Genomic DNA, 18,447 nt, shown 5'->3' with positions numbered 1-18,447 from the left:
GGGGAGGGGGGAGGGAGCGTGCATCCGGGCATCAATCTTTAACCTGTGTGCTAACAAAAACAAGTCAGGCCACCGTTAATAAGAATTCAGTTTACTACTTTTTTTTTTGTTTACCCTCTAATATGTCCATACTTTCATTATTTAAATACAGAGAATTCAAACAATTATTGGCAGCTGATGACTTGTTAAAGTGGAAGTCAACCTTAAACATTTCTTCACAATAATATGTTAAATTCTGATTAATATTACATTTGTGGAATATGAGTTAAGAAGCAAAATCCAGCCGTTTTTTTTTTAATCCATCTCAGGGTGCAGCCATTTTGCCTCTTGCTGTCGAGTGAAGATGACATCACAGTTACTCAGGGCTCAGGCAACAACCAAACACAGCTCACCTGTTTTCTGAAGATGCGCTGAGATTGGTTGTTACCTGAGACATGAGCAACACTGATGTCATCTTCAGTTGACAGCAAGTGGCAAAATGGCCGCCCCCTGAGATAGCTAAAAACGGCTGGATTTTGCTTAACTCAGATTCTACTAACGCAATATTAACCAGAATACCATATTTAGACTACTACTATTTTTGGGGGGTTGACTTCTTCCCCTTTAACTTTTAACTTCCAACACAACTTTTTTTGGCATAATTTTTGAGAGCTTTACCCTCAAACTCGACTGCCTTTCTGAACTCAATTGGAATATTCCATTCGCACTACTATTCGCTGTCAAGCTAATAGCAGTGATAGCTAATAGCGGGCTATCCTCCATTAACGTGGTGCCTTGGAAGTAGCATTTGGTCGGCATCTTAGGGCATGACCGAAGGAACACAAAAAAATATGATACATGGTTCCGATTAGGTGAATTTTCTGCGAGTAGTTGCCACTTTCTACAGGAAATTTTGTGAAAAGATATTCATAAATCAGCACAAAAAAAAATATTGCTACATAATCATGCTAATCATCTTGTTAATCATGCTAACACAGCTTGTTTTTTCCATAGTTATGTTAAATAACGTACCAACAGACTAAGTGTAGTTCTTTCATAATCATGCTAATCATCTAGCTAACTTATTAAATTATGCTAACACAGCTCCCTCCCCAAAGTCATGCTAAATAACGTACCAGTTATTAAGACTAAGTCCAGTTCTTGCATCATCATGCCAAATAATGAGAATAATGATGATTTGTATAAATGGACCTGAGTTTTGCATGTTCATGCTAAATAATTGACATACAAAAAGACTCGATATAGTAGATAAAAATGGTGCCAAAAAATATTCAATACAAATTGTCATTAATAATTGAATAATGATAACTAACTAATAATGAAATAATTTAACCTTTTATTTAGCCAGAAAAAAAACCCTCTTGAGGTTAGAAATCTGCGTCCTGGTCAATAATAAGTTAACGACACTCCATATAGCAAAATGATACTTACTGTCTTAACGCTAATGGGAAATACCAAAGAAGACACCCACGCTAGATTAGTTCATTTAGCTCGTTGTAATTGGTCTCTAAATGTGTCAAATATTCATCACAGCTTTCGCCTTAGGGTAAGACAGAATCAAGCAAAGTCCCCAAAAATCGCAGCCTTGGTGCGTTTTTACGACTCAAGCCCCCCCTTTCCTGCTGACACGGCGTCTACAGTCCTGCCATTTAATTTCTAATAAGTGCAAATTGTCCCTGCCATTTTATGGCCGTGCTGAGTTTGGCTGCATTTTTGTTGTTGTAAAGATTAACACAGTGCTAATGCTATTTAGTGATTGATTTACAACATTGTAAGTTTTACCCATAAACATAATTCAATAATAATATATTGGTTTTGGCTTAGTCGTTTTCATAATCATGCTGTCTAACAAGTGTACTTTAACAAAATCAATAAACAGTCTGTCTTTAAGCAATTCATAATAAAATAACATGAATCAAAAAATACACTCGACCTGTATGAACACATTGTCACGCTGTATTGTCCGAGACAACTATGGGCCCGATCATCCACTTTCATTGGCACTCCAGTCACTTTCTGTGACAATGCAATTGTTTCTCAGCTTCCAGTGTTGACCAGCAGGTCGCTTTTAAAACGCTAAACAGCTCTGCGGCCCCCATTCTGGCAACGTTACACGCTCTAATTGTGGCTCAATCTTTCGACTTTGCAGTGAAAGTTTCCTGTCAATGGGAGTCTGACCCCCCCGCGCCGCCCCCCTTCCGTGGCAAAGACAATGTGTTTTTACAGCACCTCATTAATGACAGCATGATGGCACTTTGAAAGGAAAACGGTTCTTGCTGGAAAGTTGCTTCATTGGGAGGCGATTGCTAGAGGATTAAGGCACTTGTGGCCTTTGTGGACCAACACCTCCTTCTTTTTTCTCGCCTTCTTCTTACTAGCATTAGCATCCAAATGTCCCGAGTGATTTAAAGAGCTTGACGGGAGAAATAAAGTCCAATTTGCATTTGACTTGCGCTTAAGTGCAGCGGGCCGGCAGCGCCGAGCTTGAAAGGACACATCTGTTTTCGTCTTTAAATGTTAAGTGAAACCAAGAGCTTGGCTGTTAAAGTAGTCTGTCTAAAAAAAACATCAGGTAAAAGTTGCCAGTCATTTTTTGAAAATTGTCCAGTTAGGGGCAGCAAATTTCGTTTTGTAAGATTTTGTACAATTATTTGTGTCACTTTTTTTTGTCTGTGCAAGTTTCCGGGTCAGTGTTGGAAAACTTTATATATTTTGGTACAACTTTGTTGCATATCATAGTTTGAAAGTAATCCAGTTATGTCTGTAATTGTATGATTTTGTATAATAAGAATAATAATTAGGGCTGGGCAATATATCGAAAAAATATCAATCGCCATATTGGACCGTGCAATATGCATATTGCAAAGACATGCAATAATTTTCATATGGATTTTTTTTTTTTTTGCTTTTACCTGAATCTGACCAGTCAGACACACACTTAAATGTGCATCACCATTCATTCTAGGGTAATTACAATTAATTAACTAAGAACACATTGAACTTGCTTATTTTGCCACTTTTTTTTTTTTATTCTTTCTAATAAAATTTTTATTTCTTTAGGTACATGTTAAATACCCCAATATTGATATTGCGATATTCAACAGCTATATTGCATATCGCATGTTTTTCCAATACCGTGCAGCCGTAATAATAATAATAATAGTAATAATAATTCTTGTGTAGCTGGACATAATCCAGTTATCAACATTAATAATGATCTCATTCAAACCCAAAATCGTGTAAATATGGTTTTATTCGTTATCCTTTACTCCCCAAAACGTATTTATGCGTTTTTTTAAAACTTTTTTTTTAAATGCAAAAACAGACAGAAGGCTTTGATGCAGCTCCTGACATGGCTTAAAGCAATGGTAGTTATTACAAAAAAACGACCAGCAGGTGGCAGCAGAGTATAAGAGATCAGCCAGGGCCATGTTGCAACAAGCTCTTTTTGTCTTTTTTTTCCCCAACAGAAATGTGAATAATTATGCAACTTAGCTATATTCTAATGCTAATTGCTGCAAAATGGAAACGGATACAAATATTATTTTTTTCTGATGAAGAAGAGACTCTAATCTTTCTTTTGGTAGGTTCCATGTTTTTATAGCAATAGAAGACAATATTCTGTGGGCCTTGCCAAATCAGTCAAAATCCAGTAAAAGAGCTGGGAGCGAAGGGGGTTGCTTCAGTGAAAATGGCTGGGAGTGAATGAGTTATTATTACTTTGATTGTGTGTACATTCATAAAACATTTTTTTTGTGTTGACCATCATTATTGGAAAGCAGTCCAGTTGTGAACGTCAATTGCACTCCCATTTTGGAAGAAATTATTTAATAAAGGATTTTATATTTTGGAGCTATTCAGATTAAAAAAATAACTTTACACTTTGCATAATTTCTTGATTTTTTTTGTTTAAAAGCTGCCATTTTCTGGAAAATAGTTGAGTTATGAGACATCAAATACGGCTTATGTTTTTACATTATTTTACGCGCATCATTTCAAATGGTCCATTTATTAACATCAATTTTTTTCTGTATTTCCTCGCAAAATCCCCATGTGAAATTTTTGTGCTGATTTCTCAGAAATCTGCTTATACATATGGGTCCAAATTTCTCGAATGAACGTTCACCAAGTATCATTTGAAAATTGTTCCAGTCATGAATATTTAAAGTGCTTTTCATTCTATTTTTCACGGAATAGAAAAGCAACCGTGTATGTCTCATTCCAATTTTCATACACACATCAAACAAATTTGTCAAGATGGCGGCCGCAATTGTGATTATCTTCCCATTGCGTCATGTCGTGCGGGTCCTGACTCGTGCAAGTGAAGCCCAGCTGGTATCTTCTGCCAGATGATGACGAAACAGGACAGGAACTGCTGCTGCGCCGCTCCACCTGCCACCCCCACAAATCAGCCCCGGGGGTGCCCGGGAGCTCCCGCTGGGCGGCGTCACGGCAACCTAAAGCACTCCCCCGCCGACTTGGGCCAAGCTGTTACATGTCAGCACATCCTGGCGGCTTCATTAGCATATAAAGAGAAGTGCGGCAGCATCATCTGGGACTGTCGTGCACCCTCGAAGTGCTCTAAAATGACTCTTGGGCATCTTGCGGTCTAATTTGTCAAGCTGCAACCATTTTTTTTTACATTTTTGTACGAGTCGGCGCAATGTTTTTGGGATGGTTCCTGCTGGCAAACTGTCCAGCTCGCCGTGAATTTCCCCCAGAGAAAAACGTCCTTTCGCCAACATCCAGGAAAATGGAGACAATTAAGGCCCATAAGGAGGTTTTTGATAGAGCAAAGATGATGGAAAGTTCATCTTATTATCTCCGTTTCCAATATTCCACCCCCAACATCCTACGCCTGCCGCCTGGCTAACATGGCTAACAGTCACTGGAGGTTCAAAGGTCAAACAGCGGATCAATTCTGCTCACGGTTGTGTTAATGAAAGAAGACATCATTAAAAGCTAGTCACCAAGAACTTTATTGACGTCTGCCGATTGTTGGATGGCGCTGCGAGGTGCTAGTTCTCGAATGTCGAGCGGATTCTAGACGCTAGAAATAAAAATTAACCCAACGTTGGCGTCCCTTGTTCGGTGTGCCACCGCTATCTCCCTTTGCCTGTCCGACGTTGACCAATTAGGCCTCTATTGACCGTCGGATGGCATCTTTTGTCCGGCCTCAGGGTTCTAATGATTTTTTTAATTAGAAGAAAATGGAACAATGGAAGCCACGCTTACTTGCAAATGAGGTACAGATACGACGTCCGGCTGCGTCCATGTTGATCGCGCCCCCGGCTAACCACGCTAATCTATTATTGACTATCGGAACTTGTTCAAGTCTCTCTACCGGTTTGTCATGAGTCTTTATTTATTAGAATGTAAGATGTGCAAATTCAGCCTAATTCAAGTCGGGTTTTTTTTTGGGCACTCTTTGTGTGTGTCGTTTAGTGTTGAATCATTAGGAGAAATATTTTAATGGTAAATAATTGCCGGGGGGTGTCATATTGAGCATACCTTATCAATTGAGCCAATCAACAAGTGACAAACCTTGCATATTGAATAGGGCTGGGTATCAGTTCCAATTAACTAATTCAATTCGATTTCGATTCACGAGTTCAGTTCAATTTTGGGCTACTCGATTATGGGGGGGTGGGGGGGGGCATGATTATTTTGGCAATATTTGAAATCACAATTATTCAACATTATTTATGTTTTGGGACAAAACAAGAAAATGTTTAAGCATTTTAAAATATTAAGACCAATTAAAAAAATAGAAACACTATAATTATGTAAGTTACTTTTGAAGTTATTTTTTAAATAAGTTTTTGGGAGTGTAGGACAAAGTATTAAATAACATTTATACATTTTGGGGTTTGAATTAGTTAATGTAATTGGAAATCAGTCTGGTTGTTAGCGTTGTTTTCCTGTCGCAGACCTTTTACTTGAACCGCAAGCGTTGGAATGCAAAAGTAACACTTGTAAAGTCCGTAGCTCAAGAGGAGCAAGTTTCCAGATGTTGTTGCACTTGTCAGGTCCACTTTTCCACCACTCCAGGTGGCGTCCAGATGCGGGCTTGCGCCATCTCGACTCGGGGTGACTTACGACGCGTCGTTAAAAAAAACTAGGAAGAAGAAAAACACCTCGCAGAAGGAGTCCAATAAGATGGACTTCCTTTCAGCGTTGCACTAATGTTGTGGCAGCTCGTTGCGGAGGGAGTTGACACATTAGCCCTGCGGGAGGAGGGTGGGGGGTGGGGGTCAGGGTACGGGGGTGTCGCCACGCGTTCTGTTCTGGATCAGCGAGAGCGCAAAGGCGCAAAGTGGCAGCTTGGGGTCACTCCAGGCTTTTGAGGTATTGCCAGATGCCAAGAGCGCCACATTTCCTCCTCTTAGCGTCGTAGCTATATGTTAGCGTCGTAGCTATAGCATGCGCCATACGCCATCCACAAGATCCAGCAGATGGCACTGTGAGGGAAAAAAAGGGAACTTTGTTTGATACATCAGCAGGGTTGTGTTGCTTTCACGTTTTTCCTGTTTTTTCCAAATGTAACAGAGGATTCCAAGGGCGTCCACTCTGACACGCCTAATAGAAATAACGTCTCTCTAATGGACTGGGGGCCGACTATATTAGGTTGCCTCCAGAGCCCCCCTACCCTGGCCCCCTGCCTCCCTTTCTTTAAACACCAGCCATAAAAGTCCCCGAACCGTATAGGAATATGTTGACCACATGGCCTTGCTTGTGATTTACTGCAGCGGGTGCAACAGTGTTTTTTAATGCGCCAAGCTAAGTGGCTAACGTCTTCCCTGAAGGGCTGCCATCAAGATGACAAACAATCCACTTTCTTTTCTTTCTTGTAATTAAAACCGTAAACACTCATCCGAGCAGTTAAGCGCCGCCGTGTGCTTTGAAGCCAGCAGCTTTCCGGTTGATTCCTTGCGAGGAAGGAAGGAGAAATTGCGCAGTCAGTTGAACGAGGGAAAAACGAACAAATAAACGAACAAATAAGCTAAATAATTGACAACAACAAAAACTTGGAAACTGATTGATGACATTACTGGAAAAGTAACTAACTGCTCACTTCTGAGTACTTGCACACAAATTCAGTACTGTTCGTACAAGACTGTTAAGGGCACCTTGTAGGTTGCTAGCTAGCTAGCTAGCTAGCTAAATAACTGACAAAAAGACAACCTTACAAAGCATTTACTTGCAACAAATTTGCCTCTGTAGGAACAGAACTAACTGAAGAAGCATCAAAACAAACAATTAACCAAAACAATCTCAACTGACAAAGTAGCTCACTGTGGAACAGAAACTTAAGAACTGACACACTTTGCCAAAACGCACTGACAAAATAACTGACAAAGTGCTATACCTTTAAAACTAAATGAGTTGCTGTTACCAATTCGGTACAATGCGAACTGAACTCTCATAAATTAACTGACTATAATTGCCTCCTTTAAGTTTGCCGAGCGCTTAATTGCCTTATTAATGTCTTCGAGCTGGATTTACGGCCCTCGCGGACGCTAATTATAGCTCTTATACATACTGCATTATATTTGTAATGAGCGAGAACATGAAACAGGAAATGGAAATACAGAGCGCCCTTCCAAATTAAAAGCATGGATTTCAAAACAAGATATAATTAAACATCACACGCTAAACAGCTTGAGGAATTCTTAACAAGCTAGATATTACTAAAATACTAAAATACTTAACTGTATTCCTTAAAATGAAGTTGTACAACCACATATTATTTTTTGGAATTTTTTTGTCTGGCCACTGGATAAATTAGTTTCATCTTATTTATTTATTTTATTTTTATTTTGTGTGCTTTATGCAAAATGACTTTTATGAGCAAATTGAAACTATTAATTTCATTCAACTTTAAGGAAATTTGCTGTAGTTGGGATATGTTTTTTTATTATTATTATCTATTATTGTTTTTTTGGAAATGTTATGGATCATAAGTACTAATGGTATCGGCAATTGGAATCAGTATGGGTGAGTACTTAAGATTTTAGTATCGGGATCAGTCAAAAAAAAAACATCCCTACTAACTAAACTAAAACTAAATGAAAACTAAAACTACCAAACTAAAACTAAATGTACCAAAATGACCTACTGGTACATAACTAATGGCGAAACAACCTAACTTAGGGGGAGAAAAAAAAACCTGACTAAACTTAGAACTTAGCTTATTTATGAATTGACTAACTAACATAATAACTGTCAATTTACAACAGTGCCGACACGACGATAAACAGTACAAAATTCTAAATGGTTGCGAGTAAAATAAAATATCCTCTTTTGATTGACATTTAGAAAATAAAAAAACAATCAGTATACGCACATGCAAACACACTTATTTATGACGCCATTTCTGCCTTAACAAGTTTGTGACATTGCTACAAATGAGGGTTCCCTTGCTGCCGGACGCAAAAACGGAACTGTCATAAAGAGCCCCATGTACTTGCAACAGGAATCCAAAAACGACCTTGAGGGATGAACTGCATGCTGCTTCACCATCTAATCATGTTATGATGTCAATATATCAGACTGACGTCACAAGCTTGGCTGCTGTCAAAAGTTATTTGATGTGCTCGCGTTGATGGAGGGTTGAGCGTGACCTTGATGGCGGGGGTCTTGACCTTGGAAGCCATTAGAAGTGTCAGCTGTGTGCACTAAATTAGTTTGTTTATATCGTTCGGCAGGGGATTTTGGCTCTCTGTGGCATGTGTAGTAGTCCCAAATTAGCAGTGTGCTAATGCTAATGTGCTAAAGGCGAAAATGAGCTCGCATTACACAAATGATCCGCGCCCCGGGGCTCTTCCAGCGGCGGCGATGGCAAACAGATGGCGGCAAGACCCCCGGACCTCTTATATCGTGTGCAATTTACATTTCATGAGCCTTAATTGAGTCTGCTGACCCCGCCCCCTCCCTCTCACCCCCATGCACCGGCCAAACTGATTTTGTACCACGGTGCAAGCACATGTCGATGATGTCACACTTTCTGTTTGTAGGAATATTTGACAAAATTCCTGAAATTGGGCAAAAATGGGTTTAAAGTGTTTTAGTGGGGAAAAAAACATCCGAGATTTTATTTTGAGGCCATATTGTCCAACTCTAATTTGAAGACTAACTGACCCCTTATCATGTGGACATCCCGCCGGCGGCAAAAATTCAGTGTTATCTTAAAAAAATAAAATAAAATAAAACAAACTATGCTAATACTTCAAATGGTTTAAGAACAGCTTCATATTTACTTTGGGTGCACCTTTTTTAGGCATTTTTGGCAAAATTGCCCTCATGATAAAGGGTTAAAAATAAATAAATAAATAAATGAATGTTATATTGGTAGTGTTCCGATTCTTGATCTCAGCTATTTTACTTGGCATCTCACTTTGTCTTTTATGACCAAAATGCCTTTTTTAGGGCTTTAATTGCTATCGTTATTAATGAAAAGCCATGACCATGACACTGGTGCCAAATGAGACATGAGTAACAGACGACGTCAAAGGCGGACCAGTCGCTCATCCAAACCAGACTAATCGATCACGTGTCGAGTTAATGATGTGGGGACAATGGAGTGAGCCCAAAAAAATAATGCTTGCATCCCTGGGGGGATTCTTTGATCTTCCTGAGTCGTGTGGATTGAACTGTAATGCTGGCAGTTGTACACACGGGGGCAGTGCGCACTCGACATATTGTGTTGTGTGAGCCTTGTTGCACTAAGCAACTTCAGCCCCCAGATGGCAATGTTGCAGAGGGTTAGCTATTTTTGGGTCCAGCATTTAAATATGTCAATATCAGTATCAGTATTCTTATATTGGTTGTGTATGATATCAGAAAACAATTATTTAATATATATATAAGAAAACAGAAACTAACAGAAAAATATACATTGGAATATTCAATGTGAAAATGTCATTAAAAAAACAACATCAAACTCAATATATATTAATGATATTTTATATTCAGGTCATGTATACAAATGAAAGCAAAATGTTTTTGGTGGTCAGAGAGGTCCTCTTTATTGGTTACGCTATAAGTCACAGTTAGCTTTGGTAACACGGCGAACGCTACACACGTGTGTGTAAACATGAGACAATACACGCACACACAAAGCACACGCGGCAAAATGGCCGGGCAGTCGTCATCAGAGCGCGAGGTCTCTTCTAACTGGACCCACACTGGACATTATACAATATATGTGTATATATGTATATATGCTAGGTGGCTGCCGCTTAGTGCTTGATAGTGCTGGCAGCTTTGTTGTACAGTATATGATCAGCTCACAGATTAATACAATGCAAATGGTTCAAAATTAGCTTTTATTTTCATGTTTGCAGCCCTGCTAATGTAGTGTGTGTGTGTGTGTGTGTGTGTGTGTGTGTGTGTGTCGTGTATGTGAATGTGAATGTGTAGTGACATCAGTTTATTCCCACATGCATCAAGTAATTAGTGCTTCAGTCCCTTTTCTCGGCGGAATACATCGGCGCTAGCTAGCTAATCATGACTTTTTCTTTTCAATGGAGTTAAGGCGTGTGCGTGTTTTTGTAACGCACAACTTAACTACACGACGCCGTCGTGCGGTCGAGTTCAAGTATGCGTGCGGCCGCGACGCGCTCTTCTTTGCCAACTTGGCCTCGTTTGCATCTAATTTGCATATGTGGTTAACAGTCATAAATACGAAGTGGTATAGCCGCTCTGGGAAAAAAAAGAACAAAAACAAAAGAGAACAGGCAAAAAACAAGAAGACAGCTGCGAAGCGCAAGCCGCAGAGTATATCATCATGTTATTGTACTGTACTATTCTACTGAATACCGATAGTCCAAATGACTTGAATGGATTGAAATCCGACGTCCACCGACCGACCCACGAGTGGCGTGATGGAAGAGGAATGATAAATATTTAGAATAGAATGATAGCACCATCTTTTGTTTTTGTCGAAAAGAAATATAAAAAGCACACACGTAGAAAAAAAAAGGACCAGATCTATCGCTTGTTGTTGTTGTTGTATCCTGGCTTGCATACCACTCTTGTTTTCAAACGCACACAAAACAGCTGGCTAATCCCTCGAGTTTGTTTTAAACATGCACTTTGGTTAATGTACTCATCTGTTAATCCTTTGGCAAAAGAACAAAACAAACAACAAAAAAGGCGGAGGCACTTAATCAAGCTAACCAAGCTCACGTGACAGAGCAACACAAAAGACTATGTACACGTATGTAAAAGTGTTACATTATAAATAGGTTTTAAACCATAGATACTATATACATCTTGAAAATGGAGACGCGGTCGGTTTGCTCGGGGGCGTCGGCAAGTGGCGGCGTAGCTGGGGTGGGGGTGTGGAGATGACGTCAGCGCGGGGTCAGGGGTGGCGGCGCTCATTCTCGCTTCCTCAAGATGACGTAGATGAGGCCGCTGATCAGCGCCAAGGGGAAGGCCACCCACGCCAGGATGTAGGAGTACCCAAACTCGTCCGTCACCGGCACCCACTCCGGACTCATCACCGTGTAGATGATGGCGCCGCTCATCACAAACAAACCTGGGGAAGGTAGGCAGAACGGTTAAAAGGAATAAAATGGCAGCCAGTTTGACGAGGTATTTTGGGTATGTCCAAGACCCTGGATCAGACTTACCCTAAACCTTTGCGGTCTACAAAGGGGACAACTTGGTAAGTGACTACAAAAGCAGTTGGGCAGTCGAGATTCTCCCGATCCCTCCCTGACGGGGTGTTACAGGCACATGCCAAAACCCTGGGGCAGATCTAGGACTAGGTCTAAGTCAGAACCCCACCACTGCATCTGCAACATTCGGAGGACACTCGCCAACTTGTGTAGTCGGACTGGACTGTCTAGACTCAGATGCCCCCCGGACAACTCCCTGACATGGTATTCTGGGCATGTCCAACCAAGAATAGATCCTTGGGCAGATTTAGTACTAAACGCAGAACCTAGATCTACCACCGAGCCTGTGTGGTCCACAAAGGGTATTACTTACCTTTAGATGCTCCCTATACGCCTCCCTCACAGGTTGTTCTGACAGCTTGGACTAGACCAGTGGTGGGCAAACTCGGTCTTCAAGGGCTGGAGTTCTGCAGGTATTGGATGGTTCCCTTTTCCAGCATAGCTGATACATGACGAGCACGTTAGCGAGCTCTGTATAAGCCTGTTAACGATCTTGTTGTTTTGAATGAGGGAAACCTCCAAAACCTGCAGGACGCTGGCCCTCGAGGACCGAGTTTGCCCACCCCTGGATTAAACCATGGGGCAGACCTAGGATATGTCACAGTTTCCGGTTTAAAAGGTTGCTCTCCGGTAATCATTCAAGGCAGACGGCCATTTGGTAAGCACTTAAAAAAGGGCAGTCTTATGGTCTAGTATCTCCCTTAGACGCCTTCCTGACGAGGTGTACTGGGCATGTTTGACTAGGACTACACCTAATACATGATGTGCGGACTAGATCAAAGCCTCACTATAGCTGGGAGCTGACCTAGGCTACGTAGTCTACACAGATTTGGTAAGAATAAAAAAAAAAAGCATTGGGATGGTCTAAGACAGGATTGGGCAAATTCGGTCCTCAAGGGCCTGAGTCCTGCAGGTTTTGGAGGTTTCCCTCTTCCAACACAAGCTGATTTCAATCAACAGGATCATTATGAGGCTTATGCAGAGCTTCCCGATGAGCTGATCATATACCAGCTGTGTTGGAGAAGGGAAACATCCAAAACCTCAGACTCTGGCCCTCGAGGACCGAGTTTGCCCACCACTGGTCTAGGGTCTCCCTTAGATGCCTTCCTGACAAGGTGTACTGGGCATGTCTGACTAGGACTAGACCCTAAGACATGATGTGTGGACCAGATCAAACGTCAAAGTCTCACTATAGCTGGGAGCTTAGGCTACGTAGTCTAAAAAGATGCAGATTTGGTAAGCACTTAAAAAGCAATTCGGATGGTCTAGGACAGCGTTCACCAATTCCAGTTCTCGAGGTCCAGAGTACTGCAGGTTTTAGAACTGTAATTGGTGAACCTTGGTCTAGGATCTCCCTTAGATGGCTCCTGGAAATCCCTGAGAAGGGATTCCAGGCATGTCCAACCAGGACAAGAGAGAAAAGCTAGGACAGACGGACGACAGACCTCGGACCTCGGTGTGAAGTCCATAGTTGTTTGTTGCTTAACACTAGCATTTATTATCACAACAGCATCTGTGTTAGCATCTTCTATCCTACAAAAGTTGTTGAGTTAATTGGGTTGACTAGCCTTTGTGATAGCTGGTTGTGTACCGGCGTTGTACTCACTGGCAAGGATCTGGAAGGTTCCGGTGATAAAGAAGCGTCCGCCCTTCTGCAGAGTAAAGAGCTGGCAGAAGAAGAGCAAGAGCGCCAGGCAGCTGAAGATGATGGACAGGATCATGAGGGCCTGGACCGCCTGGATCCACTCTGGACATAAAAAAAAGCAAGAGGAGACATAATCAATAAGAGGCCGGTCACCGGAGACGGCAGCGGAATAAACGCCCGTCATTAAAGCCGTAACGAGGACGGCGAGCAAACAACGGTGGGGAAGCTGTCCGGAGCATGTTTTCTTCAGGGACCTTGTAATGGATCCATAACGATGCTACTAGCCAGGGTATCTTGTTCTTTAAACCCCCCTCCTCCCCCTCAGCCTCTCCCCTTCTATCCCTTGCATCTGGACCGGCGACTAAACATCGATCCAGACACGGCGAGACCTCCAAGGCCAAAACACTGGAGTCCATTAACCCATTACCCGCCTGGGATGCTCAGAATTCCCCAGACTTCCATTTAGGCCACAATATAAGGTCCAGTCCACATTCTGTCTAATATCCGGTTCTTCAAACAATCCTCCGTTTTTTACTTAAAAACATCTCTCATTATGTTGCCATGCAGCGATTGTTGTAGTAGCGCCTGTAGTTCTCTAGAGTGCCCCGTAAATGATGCTTCCATTCACAGCATGTATGCTACGATGTAGCCGTCCGCCAGCGTCAAGGCGGACTTTTTGTTTCATCGGCCTGATATTTTGACAATATCTAATAAATTGATGTACATACCCTGCCAACTCACACTAAGTCATCAAACTTCGCCCTCGGAAACTAAAGTGTTTCGCAATTAAGTGTCACCGAGCTGTCTTGTATACATAATTCACGGTTCTGTTGAACGAGCCTGGGAAATGGCCAAAATGGCTCTAAATGTTCCTTTCAAACTAAAATGGCAGACTTCCTCTGCCTTTTCAGGAATGACCTCTTCAGACTTTTGGGTTTCATGATAGGCATGTCTGCCAAATGCCTTGTCCCTAAAAGAAACTTCAATCTTACACAATTTTGTGTCATTCATCTGAATTTGAGTATAAGAGCTAGAAAGTTGGTAGCAATTGCACAAAATCTTCAAATACACTAAATGTTCCGTCAAATAAACAAAACGGAATCCAGGCATGGGTTTGCTTCAAGTCAAAATGGATGACTTCCTGTGTCTACCCACATACAGTAGAAATTCAAATCAAATCAAATTAGGCTATACAATGACAATGTTGTGCTTTTGCTTTCTAAACAAAGCCTGCAGTGTTTATCTGTGTGCGTGTGTAAGTTTGTGTGTGGTGGGCCGCTTCCTGTCGAGCGAGATGGATGAGATAAGCGAGGAAAGCCGACACGCTCGGACTATTAGCGGCGCACTGGCCATCTTGCCAAAAGGCGGCCGCCACCCCGCCGCGGGATTTAGTTTTTGCAAATGTTACGTAATCCCGCAGGCTGATAAAATGATAGTTGGCCGGAATGTTCCGTCCGTTGGCCTTTAAATACGGATGCCACGCCGGCGGGCCTTTTTCCTTCCTCGACTGTCAACACGGGACGTTTCCCCTCCCGGTGTCATAAAAACACACAAATCAATCACACCGCTGAGCATCACTTTTATGCCAAACAGGAAAATAACAGTCGATAAGCGATATTCTTGGTGGTTCTTCGTGTTTAATAATTGTTTTGTTTTGTTTTTGGTCACTATGCTAGGTTGCTAACAGAGAAATGTTGAAGGTTTTGTTGTTATATGCGCTGAGTTCATTTTTCCGTAATGATGCAAGGTGACTTTGTGTTATGTTGGTCTTACTAATGTGACATATGCTAGCAACAAAAAAACAAAAACATACCATTTAAACTACAGTACTTTGTTAAATAACACAGTCAAAACTTTAGGACATTTCTAGATCTGTTGTGATTCTAGGTGGCTACATGTTAGCATTGCTAACATCACATATTTTAACAAAAATCTCTTTTGACAATGTAGCCTTTGGGAGATTTTCTTGTCACGGTGCTAGGTAGCTAACTGTTAGCATTCCTAACTTTTACCCTCCAGACTAAATTCTATGAAATATTTTTTCCTGGATGAAAGGGTGCAGTGTATAAGTGAGCTTTAGCATGTGACCGACGCCCCCTCAATGCCCACCACTCAACATACTTGTCGCCATGGCAACCGCAAACGTAAAATGAGCTCAATTTGGTTTTGTAGCGTAAAAAAAAAAAAAAGTGAAAAACCACAACTTGATTACTCAGCAGACAATCCCGCCTGGCGACGCCCTGCACCCTTGACACCTCCTGCCCTGCCACACACACGGACGCGCGCACACGCACACATCTGCTTAAATAAACACAGTATGTCATGGGGCCCCGTGAAAGCAAATCAAACAAACTACCTGACAAAACACAAGGCCTGGCCTGGGCCAGTCCAGCTCGGCTCATTCTGAACCGGTGACATCATTGGCAAAAAAAAACAAAAAAAACAATGTGTGCTGCACGTTCTAAAGTTGGCACAAAATAACCTCCACTCAAATCTTGTCACACACACACACACACATATGCTATATAAATCTCTTAAAGAGCGCAGCTGCTGCCTCCCTAAATTGTCCTGCTGGACGCTGCAAGCTAAGATGGGACACGGTGCTCTGACACTGGGCGGGACCCGTCATCAGCATGAGCGGCACAAACACACACACAGGCATGCTTTAAATACTACCCCGCAACCCCGCCCACCCACCCACCCACACACACACACACACACACACACACACACACACACACACACACACACACACACACACACACACACACACACACACATCCCTTAATGGCCGGTCACTATGCCGTTTGTGCACACGGGACCTCAATATGGACATCACGCCACCGACTATTTATACAAGCGGCGGCCTTTCCAACGGGCGCTGGCGCATTCTCTCCCTTAGATGGCGCCAGAGGGGCAACACCGACACGCCCTCACAATCGGCAAGTCATCCTGCACTGTCCTCCATCGGCTGCAGGAGAGTTTTAATAATGTCCTCCATAACACGGTCGCTGCTGTACTACTGATAGTCATGATGAAAATAATCATCATAAATGCCATTGTGGGTTTTCAAGGTGTTGTCACAAATAATGACAATAAAAGTCACACCTACTGTCGCTGCTTTACTATTGATAACTATATTAGTAATGCCATTAATAAGGATCATCTCATAACAAATGTCTCGTGTCTATCGTAGCACTCATGTCCCTGTAGGACACCAACATTACTGCTGATCATCATTCGAATCATGTCATTTTGTCATACTATATAAAATCCTTTATAGACCGTCATTTTTAAAATGAGAATGCTTTGTTATTGATAACTATCACATTAATATTGTCAAAAATAATAGTATCAAGAACCACGCTAATACTCATAAACCATTAACCATGTCATTGCATAGTGGGGATTATCTTATTAAGAATGTTTAAGGTCGCACCAATAATGACAATGGCATGTCAATAATATCAATGGCAATAATATTGGCTGTCAATAATATTGTCATGGTGGGTCCCCCTTTGCATTCCCATAATGTCAATAAATACAATGCCATTCGACAAATGCTGCATTTTTACTGATCATCGTGAAAACAATGTCAGTAACCAACTAATAACGTCATATCATTGCTATGAATCATTTCATATTAATGTCAGATGATAAAAACAAGTAACCCATGTGAATAATTATTAACATCGACATCATAGGTCCTCCATTGCACTTCCGCTGCTACCATCAACTGTCACGATATTGTCAATAACAAGAATCAATATATATATATATCAATAATCATATATGCTGATAATCATATCAATGTCAATGGAAGCCCCCCCCCCCCTCCCCCTTGAACTTCATTGCTAATGAATGAATGAATCCTGCTAATAATCCATGGTATAAAATGAAGATGACTCTGACCTCCAGCGGAGGCGCCATCGCAACGGTAGCCCCCATTGACGATGGTGCAGTTGGTCCACAGGTCCGAGGTGCCGATGTCACTCGATGTCCACACCTGTGGACAGCAACAAGATAAAAAATCATAAACTCACGCGACACTTTTATTGTTTACATTAAGACCACCCGCCCCCCCGCCCAAAAAAAACCCCACCCCCCTCCTCAGAAGCGGGACTCACGCTGACTATGGTGGAGACGAAGAGGAGCACCAGAGCGACGATGTGCAGGAGGACGATGCCCAGGAGAAGCAGCAGCATCTTTGCGAGAGAAGAGTCTGGAGCAAGACGAGGAAGAGGAGGAGGACCAAGTGGAATCAGAGCGCGTATGTGTGTGTGTGTGCGCGCGCACGTGCGCTAATGTGCGCGCACGCTCGCGGGACATGGGTGTGTCACTGCAGCACACTCAGGAGAAGCGCTCCCACTTTTTTACAATCACGGTGCGTCAAGTGTCACCTTTCGCAAGCATTTACGCACGAAACCTCACATGCAACTATTTTTATCGTCTTGAATCACGTCAGCCAAAGACACCTTTAAAGCACAAAACTCACTTCCAGTGCACTTTTTTTTTTTTTTTATAAACAGGAAATTGTACTTACTTGGAGAAGCGTGTATTCACGGCGGGGGGGAGGTGGTGGAAAAAAAGCGGTAATAAGTTTTTGTCCAAACAAGGAGCCTGAGGAGAAGGAGCGAGTGTTGTCCTGAAGCGCGGTTGTGTGTGACGGCGCAACTGACAGCCGGACGCCTCTTATAAAGTGTCTCATTATGGAAGAGACAAGACCCGCCCAGGCGGCCCGGCCCCCTCTCCGCATATAGACGCACGCTGCGTAATGGCGCGCCGTTGCCATGGTTACCAGCCCCATGTGTATTTGTGCGTAATCACTGTTTTGCTTTAGTAGTAGTACGAGTAGACGTATGCTTTCCAAGATACTATAGATTTTTTTTTTTAAATTAAGAACAAATAATAATAATAAATGTCATGTTAATAAAAAAAAAACACAACTGAATGAAGCTCATTCATTCATTCACTATTTGGAAGTAAATAACACTTTGTTATGGAGCGCCTTGACTCAGGTAGAGTGGTTGTGTAAGGTTGAGGGTTCGATCCTGTGATCATTTTTGAAGTCTCCTCGAGCAAGATGTGTAGAACCCAACTTCTGATGCTGCATCA

General features: G+C 42.0%; 1 protein-coding gene and 1 long non-coding RNA gene across 2 annotated transcripts in view; one reads left to right on the top strand and one right to left on the bottom strand.

Annotated features, from left to right (window-relative positions):
* LOC147156930 (uncharacterized) overlaps window positions 1-18,447 on the top strand; it is a 98,588-nt gene that overhangs the window by 54,742 nt on the left and 25,399 nt on the right. The gene's annotated exons all lie outside the window — the stretch shown is intronic.
* Window positions 10,356-18,036, bottom strand: pmp22b (peripheral myelin protein 22b). Its single transcript, XM_086065123.1, has 5 exons — window positions 17,876-18,036; window positions 17,460-17,554; window positions 17,245-17,338; window positions 13,294-13,434; window positions 10,356-11,545 (listed from the first exon to the last, which is right to left on the bottom strand). The coding sequence occupies exons 2-5, from the start codon at window positions 17,535-17,537 to the stop codon at window positions 11,385-11,387; spliced, it is 474 nt and encodes a 157-aa protein (XP_085921249.1). The 5' UTR covers window positions 17,538-17,554; window positions 17,876-18,036; the 3' UTR covers window positions 10,356-11,384.

This window comes from Leptonotus elevatus, chromosome 20 (assembly GCF_054856555.1).
Source record: "Leptonotus elevatus isolate MCC_2025b chromosome 20, RoL_Lele_1.0, whole genome shotgun sequence".
Taxonomy (NCBI): Eukaryota; Metazoa; Chordata; class Actinopteri; order Syngnathiformes; family Syngnathidae; genus Leptonotus; species Leptonotus elevatus.
Note: the sequence above shows the minus strand (reverse complement) of the source record. Positions and strands in the feature narration are given on the sequence as shown.

Excerpts from the sequence above, each read along its gene's own strand:
- pmp22b (XM_086065123.1), bottom strand. The coding sequence starts at position 17,537 with ATGCTGCTGCTTCTCCTGGGCATCGTCCTCCTGCACATCGTCGCTCTG. Across the intron at positions 17,339-17,459 it reads TCGTCTCCACCATAGTCAGC|GTGTGGACATCGAGTGACAT; the intron begins GTGAGTCCCGCT and ends TGCTGTCCACAG. Across the intron at positions 11,546-13,293 it reads AACCTTCCAGATCCTTGCCA|GTTTGTTTGTGATGAGCGGC; the intron begins GTGAGTACAACG and ends TACCTTCCCCAG.